The sequence below is a fragment of the Oryctolagus cuniculus genome, chromosome 20, assembly GCF_051225735.1.
Source record: "Oryctolagus cuniculus isolate XC-2025 breed Fujian yellow rabbit chromosome 20, ASM5122573v1, whole genome shotgun sequence".
Classification (NCBI taxonomy): Eukaryota; Metazoa; Chordata; class Mammalia; order Lagomorpha; family Leporidae; genus Oryctolagus; species Oryctolagus cuniculus.
The window spans coordinates 43,239,924-43,260,616 of NC_142886.1; the positions used below are offsets into that span (position 1 = coordinate 43,239,924).

Here is a 20,693-nt window from a genome sequence, read left to right on the forward strand (position 1 = left end):
ACAGCCCTGAGCCTCGGACAGTGCAGCTCTCTCCAGGGCATGGCCGCCCTCCTTCCAGGGTGAACAGATAAACCTGCTTCCCTGCTGACCTTTACCTGCGTCTGGTCCTTGAATTCCTTCTCGTGCAGGAGACAACACCTGGCCCCCGCCACCCACTGCAGCAGAGGCACAGGGCCCGGCAGCCGCGCCGTGTGTGTTCTGTCTGGGTTGTTGGAGGAAGGTCTGAGGGTTAAGCACAGGGCCCAGACAGGGACTTGTCCAAACTGGCTCAGTCTTGGGGTCTGCCCCTTATGCTCCTGAGCTGCTGGGGGGGCGGAGACCCCTGAGGGAGGGTCTGTGGGCAGGGGCAGCCCAGACAGCAGCCATCTCAGTGGGGGTCTGGCACCTGCCACCCTGAGGCCCCAGGGCTGGAGGGGACCTTATGCTGAGGCCTGACGGGGACACCAGACAGCAGTGCAGAGGGTGGAGGGGACAGGCAGCCAGGAAGTGAGGTGCACCTTGGTCACCTGCCCTCTCTCAAGAAACCTCCCTTGGCCCAATTCCTCTGCCAGGGACACACGACACGGAGCACCCTCACTAGTGGCAGGGCTGCTGGTGTGACCGGGGCAGGGTGGTGTTGGGGACATTCAGAGACCCCGGGAAAGTCCTCCCGGAAGCCTGGAGACTGTAAGAGGCTCTGTTTTAAAAGCGGGGTTTTTCACTGGATTTCCCTCCGGATGGTTTTGCAGTGCCGTGGGCTGCTTTTGTTTCGGAGAGAAAAGGCACGTTTCCAAAGGACTGCTGACCAAATGGCATCGGCCGTGAGCGAGAAAGCTTGGACTTATTCTGGGGAGAGCTGCAGGGCCAGGCAGGGCTGTGTCTGCCTCCACCGGTCCCCGGGGGCACTCCTGCGGTCTGGGCCTGTTCCTCTCTGCACTGCTGGCTCCCTCCCTGCTCCCCCAGTCTCTGGTTTGGCCCAGGGGTCGGGCATTTCCTCCCCACCCTCCTGTCCCGGGCTGCACCTGCAACCACTGTACAGCTGACAACCACAGCTCCTGGTGCAGCCCCTCTCACCAGCTCCCCACTGTGCCTTTCTTCTCCCTGCCTGGCCTCCTGTGCTAGGGGTGCTGAGCCCTTCAGTGGGCCACATCTCCGGGTGGGGGGGGGAGCCCCGCCCATGCCCCCACACCAGAAAGGAGCCCTGCCCGCACTGGAAGTGCCTGCCCCCCCCCCCCCGGGCGGTAGGCTGCTTCTCTCAAAGCCCTGAGGGGCGGGGCGGCAGCCAGTGAGAGCTGAGACTTTGTCCCCTGGAGCAGCGCCCTTCCCAGCTCCGGTGGGGGCAGGCACAGGTGGCCCCGGGTGACTTTTGTAAGGACCGCTGATGCTGATGCCTGGGGCTGGCAGCCACGCCCAGGTGGAGCAGCCTCCTCCTCAGGCATCTTCAATAGCCCCAGCGCCTCCTCAACCATCAACCGCTCAGCCTGGGGCCAGCCCGCACAGCCCCGCACAGGTGCCGCTGTCGGGCATCCTTCCCTTGCGCTGTCCGGGACCCCCCACCGCCGGGACCCCAGCTCTCAGCTCAAGTACTGTGTGATCCACAGCAGAATTCACCGTGACCCCTCTGGGTGCCCACGACGGGCTGCCACCTGCTGCCACTGACCTCCGCAGCCTCCGCCACCTCTGCCGTCGATGGATTGGGCCCTACCCGGGGAGGGGGTCTGGCACCCACAAATCACTCCCACTCAGTGCCTCTCTGCCTGTCAGCTGGTCTCAGATGGGCACAGTCACATCTCACCACAGTCCCCATACTGCACGCCCGAGACCGGGCAGCCGGGAAGGGCCAGGTCTGCCCTCTGCCCAGCAAGCAGCCGACGTGGGTGACACGGGGCCGCCTTCAGGGCTGGCGTGGCCATCTCCCCGTCTGGGGCTCCGATCAGACTCTGCTGGTCCATGATGGTGTCACTCTGGGCAGCTCCCTAACTCCTTAGGGACTCAGTTTCCTCGTCTGCAGAATGGAGTCAACTCAGGGATGGCTCAGGGAAGACGGGCGGATCTGAGCCTGGGGCAGCCCGGGCGCTGCCCTAGACAGCCGTGCCCTGCTCCTTTGTCTCTGTTTATGGAGACTGTCTGCAGTGTGAGTCTCGGGAGCACAGGGGGCTCTGGGCGGGGCAGCACAGGCTCAGGGTGGGGCCGGTCCTGGGTGTCGCTGTCACCCCCAGGCCCCGACCCCAGGCGCCCTGCGCCCTCTCCCAGGCTTCAGGACGCGCTCGGGCTGTTGACTTTTCACAGCCCTTCATCCCCTGTGCCTGATCCACACTTGTGACTTTACTCTTTCTGCTTTTGAATTATGCAAATGAAATTAAAAGAGTAATGTTAAATATTCCAAGTGCTTGATTGTCCTCAATGTGGACCTGTTGACTTTAGGCCCCAGGGAATTAAAAAAAAAATTCTTGAGACATTGTGTTGTTAACAAGTCCTGGTATCCTTTGGAGGGTTGCGACATTTTAATTTGTGTGTGTGTGTGTGTGTGTGCTGCACTGGGCCTGACATGCAACTGGTGCTCAGCAAATGTGTGTGGAATCAAACTCCTAAAAACGATGGGGCTTCATGTCTGAAAGGAGCTTTGAACCAGTCCAGCAAAGAGGACGAGAAGGGAAGCAAAGAAGAAATCAACGCAGCCAACACGGCGGCATCTCGGAGCCGCTGTCCTGGGCTGAGCGCGGATGGCGGCTCCCCAGGCCTGCTTGCTGCTCCCGAAGTGCTCAGCGGTCCTTACCCAAATCTACAGGCACTGCCGGCCCAGGGGGGCAGCGGAGCCCCGAGGCCAGCTGGGGGAGCCCGGCAGCGCTCAGAGCTGGTGCGGGGGGCGGGCACTCACCTTTTGATGGCTTTGTAGCAAATGACGACCAGCACGGTCAGAAACACCAGCGAGGCACAGCACACGGCGATGACGATCACCAGCCCTGACCACCAGCTCTCCTCGGCCGGGCACGAGGTAGAGTTGGGAGCTGAAAGACACAGAGCAGCCTGAGTGTCCCCGGACGAGCTCGCCGTGCAGGTGGGACTGTCGGCCGTGACAGACACCGCCATCCATCACGGCTGAAGCCTGTCTGACCTTCCCTGCCGTCCCCACCCCCACCCGCAGCAGGTGACGTCATGGCTGGCCCCCAGCCAGGCTGCTCCCCCTAGAGCCTCCAGCCAGGCCTGGCGTGCTCAGAACAGGGGTTAAGCGCCGGGCCCCGGCCATCCATCCTCTCTTGGCATGAGCTAGCGGCCAGCAGGGTCAGGTCTAATTCCCCATGAAAAATAACAGAGCATTTCATCCTCTCAGTCGAGGCATTAGATCCGGTTCCTGCGCAGGTTGGGGTGGGCAGCAGGGCTCACAGGGGACACTGTGGGAGGGAGGAGGGAGGAGGGAGGGGAGGCAGATCGGGCTCCGGCTCTTAAGCTAATTTCTCGCAAGAGGCAGCTCTCTCCCTTCTTGGGAGCTGCCCATGTGGTGGGCACCCGTGGCCATCTCAGCTTGTTGTGGGCACGGCCGAAATTTGGAGAAGAGTGTCTCTGACAATGAGGCTGCCCCTGGCTGCCCCCAGCCCCTCCCATGGTTACTGAATCCACAGGGGGCCTGGGGTTGAACTTGTCCTCCTCGCCTTGGTCCACGCTGTGTTGGGTGTACCTGAAGCAGAGGTGTAGATGCAGCCCAGTGACCCCACCCCCCACCCCAGGAAGAGGCCCAGGTTCCCACAGTGCAGCCTGGACACCACCGTGCCCAGAACTGTGAAAGGAATTTGTGTGTGTGTGTGGGGGGGGGAGTTGAGGGAGGGAGGAAGCAGCGGTGATGGACAGACAGCAGTGGCTTTGGGCAGGTCATTCAGATGTGAATATATACAACAGGGTCCCAACTACGCCCTGGTCTCTGTGCACTCAGTAGCAGGCCCCTTGAGGGATGACCTCCCAAAGGGTACCATGAATGGCTTCCTTATTATCGTAATCTCCAAGGACTGACTGACGTCAGTGAGGTGCACCCATCTGCTATTCTGTCTGATCTGCTTTGACAAACGTGGACACCACACCTCTGTTGTGACAAAACGTTTCCAAGTCCTGGAAGGGTTCCCTGTGCCTCTTCTCAGCAATCCCAGCCTGGGGCGTGTTTGGCACAGCGGTCACGTTCACCGTCTGGGGCTCCTGCCTCCCTCATCAGGGTGCCGGATTATAGAGACCCGGCTACTGCACTTCATATCCATCTGCCTGCGAACGCACATCCCGGGAAGGAACCTGGGTCCCCTTCGCCCCCATGGGAGGCCTCGGTGGAGTTCCAGGTCCTGACTTTGGCTTGGCCCAGCCCAGGCTGCTTTGGCCATTTGGGGAGTGAACCAGGGTATGAACAATCTCTCTCTTTCACTGTCAAATAAAAATGAAACTAAATAAAAATGGGAAAACGAATTTAATAAAGGACACAAGTAGTTCGAGAGCACTAGGAAAGCAAACCTTAAAAAAAAAAAAACCCACCCTAGAGGCAACCACTGTTCTGATTTCTGAAGCCGTGGATCAGACTGCTGGGTCCTGACGTCTCCTAAATGGAATTGCGAGTGTGCGCTCCGCTTCCTGGCTTCCTTTAGCCAGCACAGTGATTTTGAGTTCACCCAGGTCAGTGCGTGGTTCAGTGGTTCCTTCCTTCTTACTGCTGAGCGGCATCCGGTGCCAGTCTGGTCCCCGCAGGTGCACACCCGGGCTGTGTCCAGGTTCGGGCGACCGTGAGCAAAGCCGCTGTGAACACATCCCACACGCCTTGGTGTAGGTGTGCTTTCCTCTTTGTCCCAGATAAACCCTTGGGGGTGGGATTCCTGGCCCTACGGGAGTGCCTGACTCACTGGGTGCCTGTGCCGCGGACTCACTGTGCAGAAGGAAGGAGAGAAGATGGAGAAGGTCGTGGCTCCTGAAGTGGTATCCGATTGTTGCAGCCAGACTAGGAGATCCAGGAAGCCATCGGTTCTTCCCAGGGAACGGGTGGGCGCTCAGACCCCATTAACGAGGGCAAGGTCCCCGGGGAGGGGGCGTGGGGAGGGGCTCCGAGCCAGGCAGAATTAGCACTGCAGCCAGGGCAGTGTCAGGTGTTCAGAGACACAGAGAAGCTACGGAGCGGAGAATTCAGAGCAGGAGAGAGCTGGCCGACGAGGGGAGTCAGGGTCCCCCGGATGCTCGTCTTCCCCGGCAGGAACCCGCTCAGCGCTTTCCCGGCGAAACACGAAACCCAGTCCTTGTCTTCAGGGGTGCCCCTGAAGTGGGAGACTCAGTGCTGCCAATGGGGGCCCCCAGCTTCCCTACGGTGGCAGCCAACAGGGGCAGAGTAGGAACCCCGGTCACCCAAGCCCCCCCACCCCCATCCCATGGGCACCTCTTCACTTCCACTGCCCAGGGGGGCAGCTCTGGCTTCTGTGGCACTGCCTCAGGCTGTCACAGCTCTGGGCAGGTCCCCGCCAGTGTGTGGCCTCAGCCGGGGCTGTAAGCCCTCCAGGAGCTCACTTGGAGATAAGGGGCTGACGGCTGTCCTTGGTTGCCACAAGGAGGGACCCCAGCAGCTGTGGCCGTTGATGACAATGCACCGGACAGACCACACCGAGGGCCCTGGTGGGGAAATGGCAGCCGCCTGCTAGCTGGTACAGCTTCCTGGATGTGCCAGCTCCTCCTCCGCCCCTTCTCTGTTAATGAAGTGAGAATTTTCTGCTGATTCCTTCTCAGACGTAATGGAAAGTGAAAGCCCTGAGCCGCCCTTGTCGTTCTGCCCAGGGCCCCGCCCGCAGTGCTCAGCAGGGCACTGATCACTCGGTGGGCAAAGAGGCCAGCAGACAGACGGGAAGCGAGGGAGGAGAGTAAAGCCAAGGCAAGAGATACACCAGGTTTTTCTCAGAAAACCAGCTACCGAGTTCCGAGGGTGCACCCCTATCTAGTCCGGCTTGGGCCAGCTGGAGCATGTGGGAGCCGGGGGAGGCTTGGGGGTGTCACTTCAACAAGAGGACAGAAACTGACCCTAAGAAGCAGGAAGTGACTTTCTCAGTGGCCAAGGCTGGGGCCTTGGTCCTGAATTTCCTTCCTGTGTCCTGGATGTGGCCAGTACCTCTTTTCACAGGCGCCAAGACAGGCCATGAGACGCAGGCAACCCAAAGGGGCTTGTCCATCCGTCCGTCCGTCCATCTGTCCACCACAGACACGCTGAGCATCCCTGGTGCCCAGCGGTGTATGAGGAGCTGGGAGTCCAAAGATGAATTAGACACAAGCTGTGCTCTCACAAGGCCTGGCGCCAGCTGCCCCGGGGCTCAGCACAAAGCTGATGAAGACCTGGTCATCTCGCTCAAGGAGCCGGCGGCCTCCAGGAGATGAGACAAGCGAATATGCTAATGTGCAAGGCGAAGTCGGTCCACGGGAGCGAAGGTGGTTCAGGGGTGAGGGTGGTGATGTGTGAGAGGCAGGTGGTCAGACAGGAAGACAGGCAGCGAGAATGCCAAGCCCCGGGCAGGAACGAGGCCGCCGGCGCTCTCTGCCTCCCCTCTCACCGCCTCCTGCTCCAGCCGAGCTTCTGCAACATGACAGAAAGGCAGGCGCTGGCCCGAGACATCTCAGGGGCCGCGGCCCCTGCCGTCCCCAGGCGGTCTGCAGTAAACACTTGTGGCGCCTGTAGAGGGGACGGCGCTGGCACACAGAGCAACGGGCTCAGTTCTGTTGATCCCAGCTTCTGCTTTCTCTGCTAAGAGATGCCACCAGGATGGAGGCACAGGGGCCAGACCTGGCCTCCCTCCTGAGACATCCAAAACACACCCAATGCCCCAAACAGCGGACATCAAGTAACAGAAGACGGCCATCCCCAAGGGAGGCGAGAAAGAAGCGGTACAAGAGCTGCCTTGAGACAGAGCCCGCTCCTGGCGTGGGAAGAAGACGCCAGGCAGGGCCCAGCCTGTCCTGGGAGTCGGGGCATGGAGCTGAGTCAGGCGGTGAGACAGGTGTGCAAGCTCACACGGGTAGAGGAAGCCGATAATAAACACATGCACCAACAGAAATGTCAGTATTCACGGCGGGAAGTGCCCCCCAGGACACGGAAAAGAGATTGCGGTGTTTGGAGAAGCAGCGGGGGGCCTGGGGTCCCGGGGTCCCAAGGATGTGCACGTGACAAGTTGGGGAGTATCTGCCCCCCCGGGGGGTTTTGTGATCATCGAATGAGACAGTGGACACCGCGCTCCTGGGGGCACTGGGAGTGGAGCCAACTGCTCAGCACCGCCCTCAGTGCACACCGGCAGGCCCCGTGGTGCAGAGCCCAAGGGTGAGCCCATTCTGGAGGGGCGGCAACTGAGGCCACACAGCCAAGAGGCCTTGCGACATTCCTTGCGGCCATCTGGACACATCCTAATGTATGACGACTGGCCCGTCAGAGCGCCAGAGAAGCCACACCCAGGAGACGTTTGAGTGACAGCAGGGAACTGGCCAGGGATGAATGAACCAGAGGAGCGGCAAGTAGGTCAGAAGCAAGCTCGGGGCCGTGTGCAGGAAGGGTGCGGAGGCCACGTTCAAGATCACGTTTCCATCCTGGCCCCCGGCCCTGTGTGTGGCCACCTGAAGAGGCTGGCATTTGCTGGCCTGACACCCTGTCGCTGGGAGCAGCCTCGGGGTGGGCGCTGTTGGAGACCCCGTGGGCGAGCCGCTGTCCTCATGTTCCAAGTCTTGGGTGACCAGGCCCAGGCTGCCTGAGTGCTCCTGGCAGAGGGAGCGCTTAACCGGCCTTAACTGAGGTCAGGGGAGGAGGTGGGCCCTGCAGCTCTGTCTGCTCAGCTCCCAGCCCTGCAGACGGGCGTGGCTGGTGCGGTGGGGGTCGCCGGGGCTCCCTCAAGGGGCTCCTGTCCAAGAACACCCTTCCCAGTCCACAGAGACCAAGTCCAGGCTTTCCAGTGGGAAAGACAGACTGGGCTGGGCGGCATCTCTCTGCCTTGGTGACACCACCAGGCCCCGGGTACTGTAGGGCACAGTCGGTCCCCAGGGTATGTAGGGTCTGTCTCTGCGCACCTGCTCCGTCCTGGGGATCTGCCTGGAGAGGGGCAGCCGAGAGCTCCCCTAAAACTTGCCCTGGGGGGCCAGGGGCTCTGCGCAGATCCTGGGGGTGGGGCAGAGCTTGCTTGTGGACCCCCTCCCCCCCCGCCCCCCCAAGGGGGAAACTGAAAATCAAAGAAGCGGAGCAGTGGCCTGAGGCTGCCCAGGGCGGCCCTGGGGCTCGCAGCCCTGTGCTGTGCACTGTCCCAAAGGCTGTGGGGCCTCAGGGGTCAAAGACCCTTTCCCTGCCCCCCTGCCCCAGCCCCGCCCCCGCCGGCGGCTTGACCCAGAATCCACCAGGGAAGGACAGGGCGGGCGCCCCGCCCCCACACAGAGCCCCATTGTCTCGGTACACAAGGGACTGACTCTCCAGCCCCAGCCGGCCGTTCACGGGCACAGGGCACCCACGGGGAGGCCCGTGCCAGGGGTCGGCGTGGGTGTGGGGCTGCCCACGCACATCCTACCCCACAGGGGCCTGAGGACGTGGGCTGCCTGGAAAACCACAAGTACAGAAGCAGACCGTGGTGCTTCGCAATGACCTCTAAGTAAGCCCCCGGTTCTAGGAACAGGAAGACATCTGGTGGCTCCAGGTGAGCCCAGTGCCTGCCCGTGCCACGGGGCTGCGGCCCAACCACCCCGTCTCCGCTGATGGGGCGCCCCTTCCCTCCCTGCTCTACCTGTGGCTTCCACAGCCCCTGCCCCCCTCTCTTCTCAGTGCGGCGTCGCCCCACCCCCAGCGTGGCCCCCACCCTAGACCACCGGGCCCCTGTGCTGGAAGCTTCCAGCAGTGGGTGGGGCCTCCTGTCCAGCCCTCCTCAATGTCCTGGGAGCTCTGCCCTCCTGCAGCCTCAGGCCCGGACCTGGACACTCTGTTCCCTCTCAGCCCCACAGCCAGGCCAGCGGTGCCGGATATGCGGCTGTTCCCTCCCACCCCCCTGCCCCCCACCCCCATCCTGTCCTCCCCTGCCCTGCGGGGGCCCCGCCTCCCCCGGCATCCACTGGGCACCACAGCAGCGCCCTGGTTTGCACGTTGGCTTGGAATCAGAAGGACCTGCAGTTCCAACCCAGAGATTCTGACTTCGGCAAGTCATTCGATCTGCTAGACTTCATCTCGGCTTCGTCCACTCTAAGCCGGGGGCAGCAGCGGGGCCTCCTCCACTGGGCTGGTGCAGGGCTTCAATGAGCTGCACAGTGCAAGCAGCCCAGGAGCCGGCAGCTGACACCCTCAGCTGCCCCCTGCTTTCCCCTGTGCCCAGCCCACCCTGACTCCCCTCCTACGTCCTCCGCTCCCCCCACAGGCCAGGCTTGGGAGTGATAGGGCCGGCGGAGGAGGTGGGTTTTGCCCTCAGCCAAGCCTGGTGGCTCCAGCCCATGCACCTTCACATCGTGTAGGGGTCACGCAAACTCATCCGACGGCAGGCGGGAACTCGGCTGGGGCTTCCAGGACGGTCTCATTGCCCTTCCGAGGGAAGGGTTGACCTTCTGAGGCCTCTCCCTGGACGCTGCTGTGTGTGTGTGCATATTCGTGTGCAAGTGTGTGCATGTATGTGCACGTATATGCACACGTGCACGTATGTGTATGTGTGTGCGTGGGGGTGGGGCGTGGGTGGGAAGGGAAAAGGCGGCTGGGCGGACACTGCTGAAACCTGGGGGGGGGGGGTGGGGAGGGGCGGCTCAGACCGGACCAGCTATGGCGGGAGTGAGGAAAGGTCAGATCCCGGGAATGTGGCAGAGAGGAGCGATGCGCGACTCCGAGGACTCAGGGCTGAGTGCCCACCACCCACTGACCGGGAAGACGGGCCCCGGCTGGCCTTGCAGGGTGCATGGGTCAGGAGTCAAGTTTGAAATGCCTGGCACACACGTGGGGAGGTGGTGAGCAGGCAGCCGCAGGTGGATTCGCGGGCTCAGCTGGGGGCATAAAGCTGGGAACTGTCAGCGCCAGCCCTGAGACGGGAGGAGGTCACCAAGGTAGGAGATGAGAGTCAAGGCCTGGGCCCCTGGCAGGAGGCCACGGAGAGGTCACGGGCAGGGCTGGGAGAGACCAGGGTGGGGGCGGGGGCTCAGCCACGTGCGCTGCAGCTGATGGTCAAGCACGGGGCGGGGGGGCTGAGACCCATCACCAGGGTGGGATGGGGGAGCCCACTGGGGCAGTGCAGAGGAGCTGTGGGAGGGAGGGGAGGGCCAGCACGCTGTGTTGTGTCGCAGAAGGCAGTGCTGGGCAGCGGGCGGTGCGGAGGGGGTATGAGCTGGTGGGTGTGGCCCAGGAGACGGGGAAGAGCTGGATGAGGACCGTGAGCAAGCCAGAGGGGTGGCTCCTGCACAGAGGGTCCCAGACGGGGTCTCAGGGTGGCAGAGGCGGAATGTGGGCTGCAGGGGTGGGTGACACAGGGGGTCGTGCAAGCCCCTGGGACTGTGTCAGTTCTCCCGCAGAGAAGGAGTGAGGCTCGAGGCTGTGGACCCAAAGCAGGTCTGGTCCAGGTCAGCGGCCCACTGCACGGGGCAGCCACGGGCCAGGTCGGATGGGGCCCAGGGTGGGTGATGAAGTGAGTGCAGGGCCAGGGGGCTGGGAGCTCCTCCAGGGAGCTAGCAAGGTGCTGGAGCAGGTGGGGAAGCCGAGGCACTGGCGAGGTGAAGTGCAGCTGCCCAACTGTGCTAGGGGAGTTTGGGAACCCACGCAAGCTGGCTCCAGGGCCGAGCTGTGGCTGCTACACAGTCCAGCGCAGCTAAGCAAGCAAATCCACGCGTGCCCATAGATGGCTAAAAGGAGAAACTGAGCTGGGGCCACACTGAGTGGGGAGGGACAGACGGGGGTCCCGCGGGGTGTTGCAGAGCCCCTCAGGCGGGGGCAGGCCAGGCAGCCCCGCGAAAGGATCCTGCCCAGGCTGGCCGAGGCTGGCCAGGGAAGGAAGCAGGCGCACCCCCGGCCTCTCTGCTCCCCCTGGCTGGAGGCTGCGAGAGGAGCCGTGGACCCTTCTGTCTGTGCCTCCTGACCGGCTGCCCTATTTCTGCCTGGTGTCCTGGGCACGGGCCCAGCGCGGCGGCCGTGGCGTAGCTGCTGTGGTCGAGGGCGCTGTTTGAGGCTCAGCTCCCGGGGGCATCTAAAAAGCCCAATGCATTATTAACGACCATCTCGGCCGTCCTGTGCCTGGGGGAAAGGGGAGCTGAGAACTGGCCGTGTCTCCACGGCAGGGCTACGGCTGTGCCCAGCGCCAGGCAAAGCCGCGGGTGGAGGCCGGGGCGGAGCCGAGGCCAGCGGGCGGCTGCTGGTGGCGACTGAGGGACACATCTGCCCCTTTGTCAGCTCTGCAAGGCAAGGCCTTGTTTCTCAACAGCCTCTCCTCTGGGTGCTTTTTTCTGTTCCCTCCCCAGATCTGCTAAGACCTCAGCTTCCCCGCCCCCTCCACCTGCCCAGGGCCACACACGACCGCTGCACAGCGGGTCCGTGCTCTACAGCTCTAGAACTGTCCAAAAAGCTCTGGGAGCCCTGGAGCCCAGCCCCACTGCCTGTGAGCTGTCACTCATCAGCGCGTTTGTAAGGAGTCCGCTCCACGCCACGCACACACCTCGGACTCTGCCCTGTGCCGCCGACAGTGGCTATGTAAACGCAGACAGCCTCACTAAGGCACTCACCTGTGCGTGGGCCTTAGCTACAAACAAGGAAACCAGAATGTGAAAAAGCCCGCGAGGCCGCGGGACGCCAGCGTGAGCTGCCTGAGGGTACTCATGGCCTGGGGTGGGACGGTGTCCCCCTCCCCGGCTCTGTAGTAATTACCTTGCAGACCCCAGCTCCTATGATGCTCTGTGGATGTCAGGTGGCTTCCTGCCTCCCACGAGGACTCAGCGTGAGCGCTCGGGCAGGTGGCATCCACTGCGGACAGCGCCCGTCAGGAGCCCCAGACACGGGGTCACTGGCCTGCCTCTGGCGCACCAAGTAAGAGACGCGATCAGGTCCCAGGGAGACACCAGGGACATCCCCCTGCTCTCGATGACTCCTTCCCGAACCGCCCTGTGCCGCTGGGTGCAGGGACCTTGGATGTTTGGCCAGGCTGGGACCACAAAGGGACGGTGCCAGGCTGAGACGCGTTACTGCCGCTCAGTGATGTTGAAAATGAAAGAAACTTGAAATGCCCGTGGCTTTGGAACGGAACCATTTTATTAAAGAGGAAAAAATATCTCAGGGAGGCCCCGAGAGGCACTGTCCAGGACACCTGACTCTGACATTAAATCAGCAAACTTAAAATGCCCTTCCCCAGCTGCACAAGGCCGACTCGAGTGCTCGTGACCCCGCGTGGCCAGCGGCCGACCCACAGGGACACGGAGCACTTGCGTCCTCCAGGGAGGCTGACTGGCCGATTCAGCCAGGGGGCGGGCAGGAAAACCTTCTGTTTCCCTGTCCAAAAAGGCAGCCGAGGCTGGTGCCGTCCCTGAGCTGCAAAGTGAGATCCTCAGGTGTGCTGCCACACCTGCTCCCCACATGTGTGGCTTTGCTCTGCAGAGCTGAGGCAGGGGCGTTACTGCTGCCACTGTACAGGTGAGGAGACTGGGGGTCGCTAAGGGGCGAAGAGGCAAAGCCCCAGAGCTGAAGGAAGGCAGGAGCCAGAGCTGCCGGGCTGCGGGCTTCCAGTGCCACCACGGGGCGGTGGGGTGGGGTGGGTGCCACTGCAGGGGCCAGGGCCGGGCCCAGGGTCCATGGGAGCCCAGCCATGGCAGCACCCACGGGCGATGTCCATGACCCCGGCTGGTCTGAAGGGCAGGGGCCTCACTGGGCAACCAGCCCCCGCCTGCCTGGGAATTTCTGCCTGGACCTCAGCTCACCCTAGAGACCAAGGTCACGCAGTCTGGGTTCTGTCACTGCCACTCAAACCCTTTGCCCTCAGGCATCTCTCTGGTCCCGTGGGAGCCGTGGCCTGGCCGCGGCCGCTGCTTCGGTGGAGGTGCTGTTGGGGGGCCGTCCTGGCCGCTGCAGTCTGTTCAGCAGCTCAGCCCCAGCCGTGACGACCAGACGCTGCTTGGGAACCCAAGGGGGCCCCGGGACCTGGAGACGGCTGCACCCCACACAGGCACAGCCAACAGTGGGGACCTCCCTCGGCCTCCAGGAGGGCGCTATTCCCTTCCCAGCCAACCTAAGACCTTACACTTGGTGGCTTTCCGGCTGGAACATCCTAAAATTCCAAGCCAAGCGCCCCTAGTCTGAGCCCTGCTCCTCGGAGGCTGTGGGGGATTGTGGGTAACAGGGTCCGAGGAGCCGAGGTATCTGTAGCCGGCTATGCCAAGGCGCAGACAATGGGCCTTTGCCACCCACAGTCCAGTTCATTCTGAATCTGAGGACAAAGAACTCATTCAGCTGCCCAGGGGCCCAGGGCCGGAGGGGCAGGGTAGGCCAACATCTCTTCCAGGAAATGGTGGCCTCTGGCCTTCTCTGATGGCTGGCAAGGGTGACACAGAGACAGGGGTCAAGGAACAAACGCTCATTTCTCTCTGGTGGAAGAAGGGGGCGTGCGCCCAGGGAGGGTCCTTCTGCCTCGCCTCACCCGACCACGTCGGGTTCCCGGCAGAAGGCCCAACAATAGGGCCCTCTCAGAGGCCACTGGAGACGCCTCCCATCCCCCTTTCTGAACGGGGCTCCCTCGGGAAAGGGCAGACACGGCGGGGCAGGCCCCCTTGACCTCTCCCAGGTACAACAGTGCCAAGCCAGCTGCGTGACGCCAGGCGCCGGGGATCACCAAGTCCCCTGACATGAACCAGGACCAACTTTACCACCGCAAAGGATTCGGTGCCTGTAGTTTGCAGAGTCATGGCCACCATGAGCCATGTGCACCTGCCAGGCTGACCCTGACCTTCACCATTGGTTGTCACCCATCATCTGTGGACAAATGAGCCAATTCCATAAGGCTTCAGAAAAGTTCATGACCAACATATTTATATTAAGAATGTTTAATCTGGCCAGCGCCGCGGCTCAATAGGCTAATCCTCCACCTAGCGGCACACCGGGTTCTAGTCCCGGTTGGGGCACCAGATTCTTTCCTGGTTGCCCCTCTTCCAGGCCAGCTCTCTGCTGTGGCCCAGGAAGGCAGTGGAGGATGGCCCAAGTACTTAGGCCCTGCACCCCATGGGAGACCAGGAGAAGAACCTGGCTCCTGTCATCGGATCAGCGCGGTGCGCAGGCCGCAGCGCGCCAGCAGTGGCGGCCATTGAAGGGTGAACCAACGGCAAAAGGAAGACCTTTCTCTCTGTCTCTCTCTCTCTCACATCCACTCTGCCTGTCAAAAAAAAAAAAAAAAAAAGAATGTTTAATCTGGGAGTTGGCGTTGGGGGGCAGTGGGTTAAGCTGCCACCAAGTTCAGCTGCTCTGCTTCCGATCCAGCTCCCTGCTAACGCACCTGGGAAAGCAGCAGGAGATGGCCCACGTGGGAGACTTGCGTGGAGTTCAGGCACCAGGCCCAGCCCTGGCCGTTTGGGAATTGAACCCGCAAATGGAAGAGCTCCCGTTCTTGCTCTCGCTCTCACTCTCTCTGTAACTCTGCCTTCCAAGTGAATAAATAAATCTTCCAGAAGAGGATGTTTAATCTGCTCATACATAAATATGATGATAGCAGCGGAGTGGGCATTTAGACTGGCGGCTAAGATGCTCGCCCCCACCCTGCAGTCCCTGGATTCCATTCCCAGCCCTGGCTGCCGACTCCAGCTTCCGGTCGTTGCCACCCTGGGAGGCCGCAGGTGCTGGCTCAAGTGGTTGGGTTCCTGCTACCCGTGTGTGAGACCTGCGTGAAGTTTCTGGCTTCTGGCTTCAGACCCGGCTGCTCAGCCTCAACACTAGGAAGTGAGCAAACCAGCCGACGGGAGCTCTCTCATTCTCTCTCTCTCTCTTTTTGCCTCTCAAATATGTAAAATTAAAAAAAAAATCATGACAACAGCACTTGCCAAGCAACACTGCAGATGCATCATGGGATGAAGTCTCCTGGTCTGTCGGGAGCCGTGGGAGTCACTGTCGCCATCTCCAGTCGTGAGAACAAGTGCCACGAGGGGAGATCAGCAGCACAGGTGTGGCCCTGGACAGTCTGACCGAGTCCACCTCCCCCCCCCCCCCAACCCGAGGCCACTGTGGCTGGGTTTTAGCAGCAGGTGCTTTGGTCTCGTTTGAAGAACAGCTTTTACCACTGCCTGGGGTCTTCAGCGCAGTCTCCGCCCAGGTGGGGATGAGGAGCATCCCACCCTACCCCAGCCTTCCCCGGGCTTGCACGGGCAGACGCCGGGCTCACTCAGCTGCAGGTGAGGCCGAGGGTGCTTCCTCCACAACCAGGACCCGGGCGGCAGGGCCAGGGAGAGAGCTGGGAGGGATTCTCACATGGTCTTTCAAGATGGAGTCTGCCCTGGAATCCCAAGCCCGTTAGTGCCCAAGCCAGCCCATGGGGCCCTGAGCCCCAGTCCCTGCCGTCATCCTTTGAGGTCGCCATCGTCATCCTTTGAGGAGGACATTAACGGGGCCTCGTCCAGGCAGGGCGCTGCCCCCATCTGCTTTGGCAAACCACGGCTACCGGAAACAGCCAGCCCCGCCCCCCGGGCTTGGGAAGGCCTGTCTGCGCTGGTCTCAGCCCTCACCACGAAATGAGGCGGGGTCTCGAAAGCTCTTTTGGTGCTGATATGCCACGATCCTGGAATCCCCTGAACCATCAAATCTGATTATTAACCTGGAAACTTCTAGAGACTTCTAGAAGCTGGTCACTAAAAGGAAATGGAGAGCTAGGAGTCAGCCCTGATACCCTGTTCCCCCCTTAGAGGCAGCCACTACTGTAACCAGTTTCCTCTGTACCCTTCGAGAGTGCATATTTCCTTATATTCCTAGAGAGAACACCCCCCCCCCCCACACACACACACATCCCAGGGACGCCATCGGTTGTGAGATGTACTACACATTCCACATCACGTTTCAACAATTCTTGCATATTAGCGGAGCTATCTGTGTTAATTATTTGTTTGTATTTTATTTGAGAGGAAGAGAGACAGAAAGACAGACAGAGAGACCTTCCATCTACTGAGTCACACCCCAGATGCTCCAGCACCAGGACTGGGCCAGGCTAGAACCAGGAAGGAGGCTGGCACTCCAGCCAGGTCTCCCACGTGAGCGGCAGGGACCCACGTTTCTGGGCCATTATCTGCTGCCTCCCGAGTGTGCATTAGCAGGAAGCTGGGAGCAGAAGGAGAGGAGCCAGGTCTCGATCCTGGCCCTGTGACATGAGAAGCAGCATGCCGGTGCCGTCCTAACTGCTGCCCCTTTTTTGTTTCTAAAGAACTGCAGGGTGGGGGAGGCACTGCCCGGTGCCCCACGGTGGCTCCAGCGAGCTCAGGAGCGGCCCCTTTCCAGTGTAGGACCTCAGCTCTGTACGGTAATTTCCAAACCCAAGAGCTATCTTGATGCCAGAATTAATTTGGCTGCAAAATCCGAGCCGAGCTGAGTGTGTTACTCATGGCCTAGATTCGTCTCCGTGGGAACACCCACACATTTCACGACAGGGAGATTACATTATTGGGTGCGGGACCTCCTGGTGATGTCACTCAGCCTACGGGAGACACCTGATACCACTTCTCTAAAACCCAGAGCTCTCTGACTTCTGCTGAGCCACTGGGCCTCTCCCAGGAGCCCCGTGAGATGCAGCCATGGCTCTGGGCCCACATCTGCCCTGGGGCCAATTCGGCATGGCTCCTGCTCCCCAGCGCCAACCCACAGAAGTCCTGAGCAACGGGTCTTTCACCCCAGATTTCCCGGCGGGCAGGGGACGGGGTCAGCAAGCACCTGGGGAGCAAAAACTGCCTCCCTCCCCGCCGCTGCCCTGCTCTCTGCCCACACAAAGTCCTCGCTCGCAGCCACCTGTGCCTCCTCCCTGCGACCCCCGCTCCCTCCCACTCTGCTCTGAGCCATTGGTCGTTTGAGAAGATACAGAAATGAGCACCCCAGCGTGGTCAGTAGCTCTGATTGGTTCTTGTCTTTCCCTTTCTCTTTTTAAACATGGGGCTGGGCTGTGGCCCATCCGTGTCCCCGTGGCATCTCATGTGGCTGCTGTGCCCGCACTTCCGAGGGGCAGCTGCCCAGTCCACGGCCTGCGGAATGGGGCCATCTCGATCGATCTCTTTGGGAAGCGAGGAGAGGAGAGAGGCTGGCATCTTGAAAAGGCAAAGTCGGACGCATGCAGCGTTCTGAGCTCCCGAGGCCGCCCTCGCCTGCCAGGCTGCCCTCGTCTGCCTCTCCCTGGCCAGCCTGGAGCTGGGAGAGAGAGCCCGCAGCTGCTGCCCCTGCCCCGTCCCCAGCCGTACTCTTTCCCCGAAAGCCCCGCCCAGCCTTTGGGCTTCTAATGCCAGCCAGATGCCAGCTCCCTTGGCACGGCACTTCCTGACTCCACCTGCGACCCGTGTCTCCACCTGGAGGGTCCGCAGCCCAGCTCAGAGTGCACCTGCCCACAGCCAAACCCTTCCTTTGTCACCCCTCAAACTCCTGCTCCCCCAACCACCTATTTCCCCAGCTGCGCAGTTCAGAAGCCTGGGGGTCTCCTCCATCACGGTAGCAGCCAAACCCTCCGTTCTCCCCTCCCCCACACCTGCCCTGCCCCTGCCGCTGCCCCTTCTCCATGAGGGAGGGAGCCAGGGCTCGGGGCAGAGTGTAAGCTGAACCAGTCCCTGCCCCTGCTCCATACCCTCCCAGGGTCTCACGGAGGGCGATTGCCACCCAGGGTTTCATCAGCCGCTGCTAAACGCTGCTCCCAGCTTGGCCACTTGGCCTCAGATCTTTGTCGGGAGAATCTAGAAACTTTCCGGGGACAGGACTGCCAGAGTGAGCCAGCATCGGGGGGAGTGGCAGGTGGGGTTCCCTTGCAGGGGAGGATGGGTAAGTCGTGGGGTCTGTGTTTAAAACAGAAAAGGAGAGAGGAGAGGGATGCGGGGCGGAAGGGAGGGCGGTGGGGGGATCTGCCTATCATTAGAGGCTGTGCCTCCAGCACAGGGGCACTCATCACCACCTCCCGCTCACACCAGGGAAACCTCCATGCCTGCCCGGAATGGTGAGGGCTGGGCGGGGCCAGCAGAGCCCCCAGGCGTCAGACTGGCCCATCCCACAGGGCTTTAGTGGCCGGCAGAAAGCATCTTAGAGCTGAACCAGGAGAGAAACTTCCCTGCTGGTTAGGAGGCTCCGAGTGTGCTGGGAGACATGGGAATCCTTTGTGTTTCTTACTACGAAGGAGTCCAGGGTTTGGGGCTGGCCTTGGGGGCCCAAGGGAGTGGGGCCATTTGTGTGTGGTTCAAGGTCATGTGGGCACAGGTCCTCCTCTGCGTGGAGTCGTCTGCCCTCCCCAAGCCTCTGTTGTGCTGAGTACAGGAGGTCAGTGGAGGGGCCGGTGCAGTGGCGTAAAGCCACCACCTGCAAAGCCAGCACTGCACGTGGGCAACGGTTCAAGTCCTGGCTGCTCCACTTCCCATCCAGCTCCCTGCTAATGGCCTGGGAAAGCAGCAGAGGATGGCCCGAGTGCTTGGGCCTCTGCAATCACATGGGAGACCTGAAGGAAAACCCTGGCCCAGCCCTGGATGTGGTGATCTGGGGAGTGAACCAGCAGATGAAAGATCTGTCTGTCTGTCTCTCTCTGTAACTCTGACTTTCAAATAAATAAATAAACTTTTATTTTAAAAAAGTCATTGGAAATGGGGTGGGGGGAGGGAGGAAATCGAGGGAAGTACTGAAGGTCTCTGAGGTGGTGGGACGAGCATGGGGGTCTCTGTGCCACCAGGTGCCACAGTGCTCAGCGGGCAGCCTCTCAGCCCCTAAGAGGAGTGTTCAGTGGGCGCCATCAGTGTCCCCAGGCCCCTTCACCGGGGCAGCCAGCAGCTCCCTGACCGCGAGGCTCACAGCGCTGCCCCCACCTCCAGGCAGACTTCCTGGGCTCCCTGTGGCCCTCCCTGATGATGGCAGCCGAGACCACGCCTCGCTCTGCTCCTCCCCGCTCTGTCCTGCTCCCCTCACTTCTGGACCACTTGCTCCAGAAAGCGCCACCTCAACTGCCACTCGCCTCTGAGCCCCTCAGGACCCAAGCAAAGACAGGAGACGACGGAGACCACAGACACGCGGAGTCTTCAGCGTCGCCGCTGGACACGCGAGCCTGGCTGCGTGACAGCGCGTGACCGCTTCCTGTGCGACATCAGTGTCCAGCAGCAGGGAGCAGAGCAAGCACTCTGGGGGCGGCAGCACATCACCTGTCATGACCGTGGGCCCTGGGGCCGGGAGGCACCGCGAGCGAGGCGCCGGGCAGCAGGCCCTGCGGAGGGGGCTCAGGGCTGCAGTGGACCACTGTCTACTGATGGGGGCCTGCAGGGCGGTGGGGGTCATCAGCGACCATCAGGAGCACTCAGTGGTGCGCACGCCGTGCTCCGAGGCCCTGGAGCAGGTCTTGCTATCGCGCGCCCCTCTGCTGTCGGCAGGAGCAGGTGTTTGGCAAATGGTTCAGGAGTCCACCTGGATGAGCCCCCAAGGATCACCCAAGGTGCAAGAGGACCAGACACAGCGGGCCCCGGAGGCCCCCAGGTGGGCAGAATCGACTCTGCACGGGCCCAGCTTAGGGCCTGCACTCGGGCTGCTTGGAAAGGAGGCTGTGGGGTCGCAGCAGGGCCTCCTTGGTGCTCTGGGGGCGACACTGATGACCTTGGTCCCTGCCCACCACGTGCCAGGCATGCTGCCACCTCCCAGTCACGTGGCAACCAAGCAACGGACACCCCACATTTCCAAATGCACCCAGAGCACCCTGCTGGGACAGAAGTCGGGTCAAGATGAGGAAGGGGGAGAGGGTGGGGGGGGGCAGGCCCTGCCCATGGTGGGGCAGGGATTCCAGGGAACCTGAGGGTGGAGTTTAAAAAAAACAAGGGGAGAGGAAGGAGAACCCGTGACTGGGAGCACGGGGGCCCCTGAGCCCTGGGTGTCCTGCACACACAGCTCAGGTCGCGAGCTAGGCAGCTCCCCCCACCTCCGTTGTTGCTCGAGCCCTCAAGGCGGCCTCCTCCCGGGGCCAACTGGGTGCACCTCCAGAGGCCGACCCGGCAGGGCTGGCCGCCGCCACCCCACCCTGTGTGCAGCCTGGCCATATTTAGAGACAGAGGGACACGACGGAGACACGGCATAAATCAAGTCCCCATAAACTGGGCTGTGCAGGGAACTAAACAAGGCCATTCTGGCACAGTCTTAGAAAGAAGCCCAGCACAGAGCGTGGCTCCCGCAGGCCCCTGGGAGGGGAACGGACCCTGTGCATCACTCAGCTAGGCTTCGCCCACCCACCCTGACGGTGCCCATGCCTGTCACCCTGCGGCCCACACGCGGGCGGGCCTGACAGGTGGTGTCCTGCTCGGCTTCCCCAGAGGCCCAGGGCCCCCGACCGCCCCCCTCTGCTCGTGTGGTTTCTCCCACCACCTGCATCCACCGTCCCCCCGCCCTGCATCTGCTCTTCGGGATCCTCATCTCTACCCGAGGCACAGATCCCCGCCGCCTCCCCCAGGCAGCCCGCAGTGACAGCAGGTGCACCTGCAGAGCAGCCAGGTCCCTAATTCCCGAGAGACACCAGGTCCCTAACTCCCAGGAGACACCAGCTGGCGCTGACTCATATCTCCATAGCCCC

At 61.9% G+C, this 20,693-nt stretch overlaps 1 protein-coding gene across 4 annotated transcripts in view; it reads right to left on the minus strand.

Annotated features, from left to right (window-relative positions):
* PRIMA1 (proline rich membrane anchor 1) overlaps positions 1–20,693 on the minus strand; it is a 49,254-nt gene that overhangs the window by 8,526 nt on the left and 20,035 nt on the right. For all 4 annotated transcript variants that reach the window (XR_011385024.2, XR_007911819.3, XM_051826425.3 and 1 more), the window contains exon 4: positions 2,858–2,987. Coding sequence is in view for 2 of the 4 variants with exons in the window: in XM_051826425.3 (XP_051682385.1) it covers positions 2,858–2,987 (130 nt within the window). In the remaining 2 variants the exon portion in view is untranslated. The remainder of the gene's footprint in view (positions 1–2,857; positions 2,988–20,693) is intronic.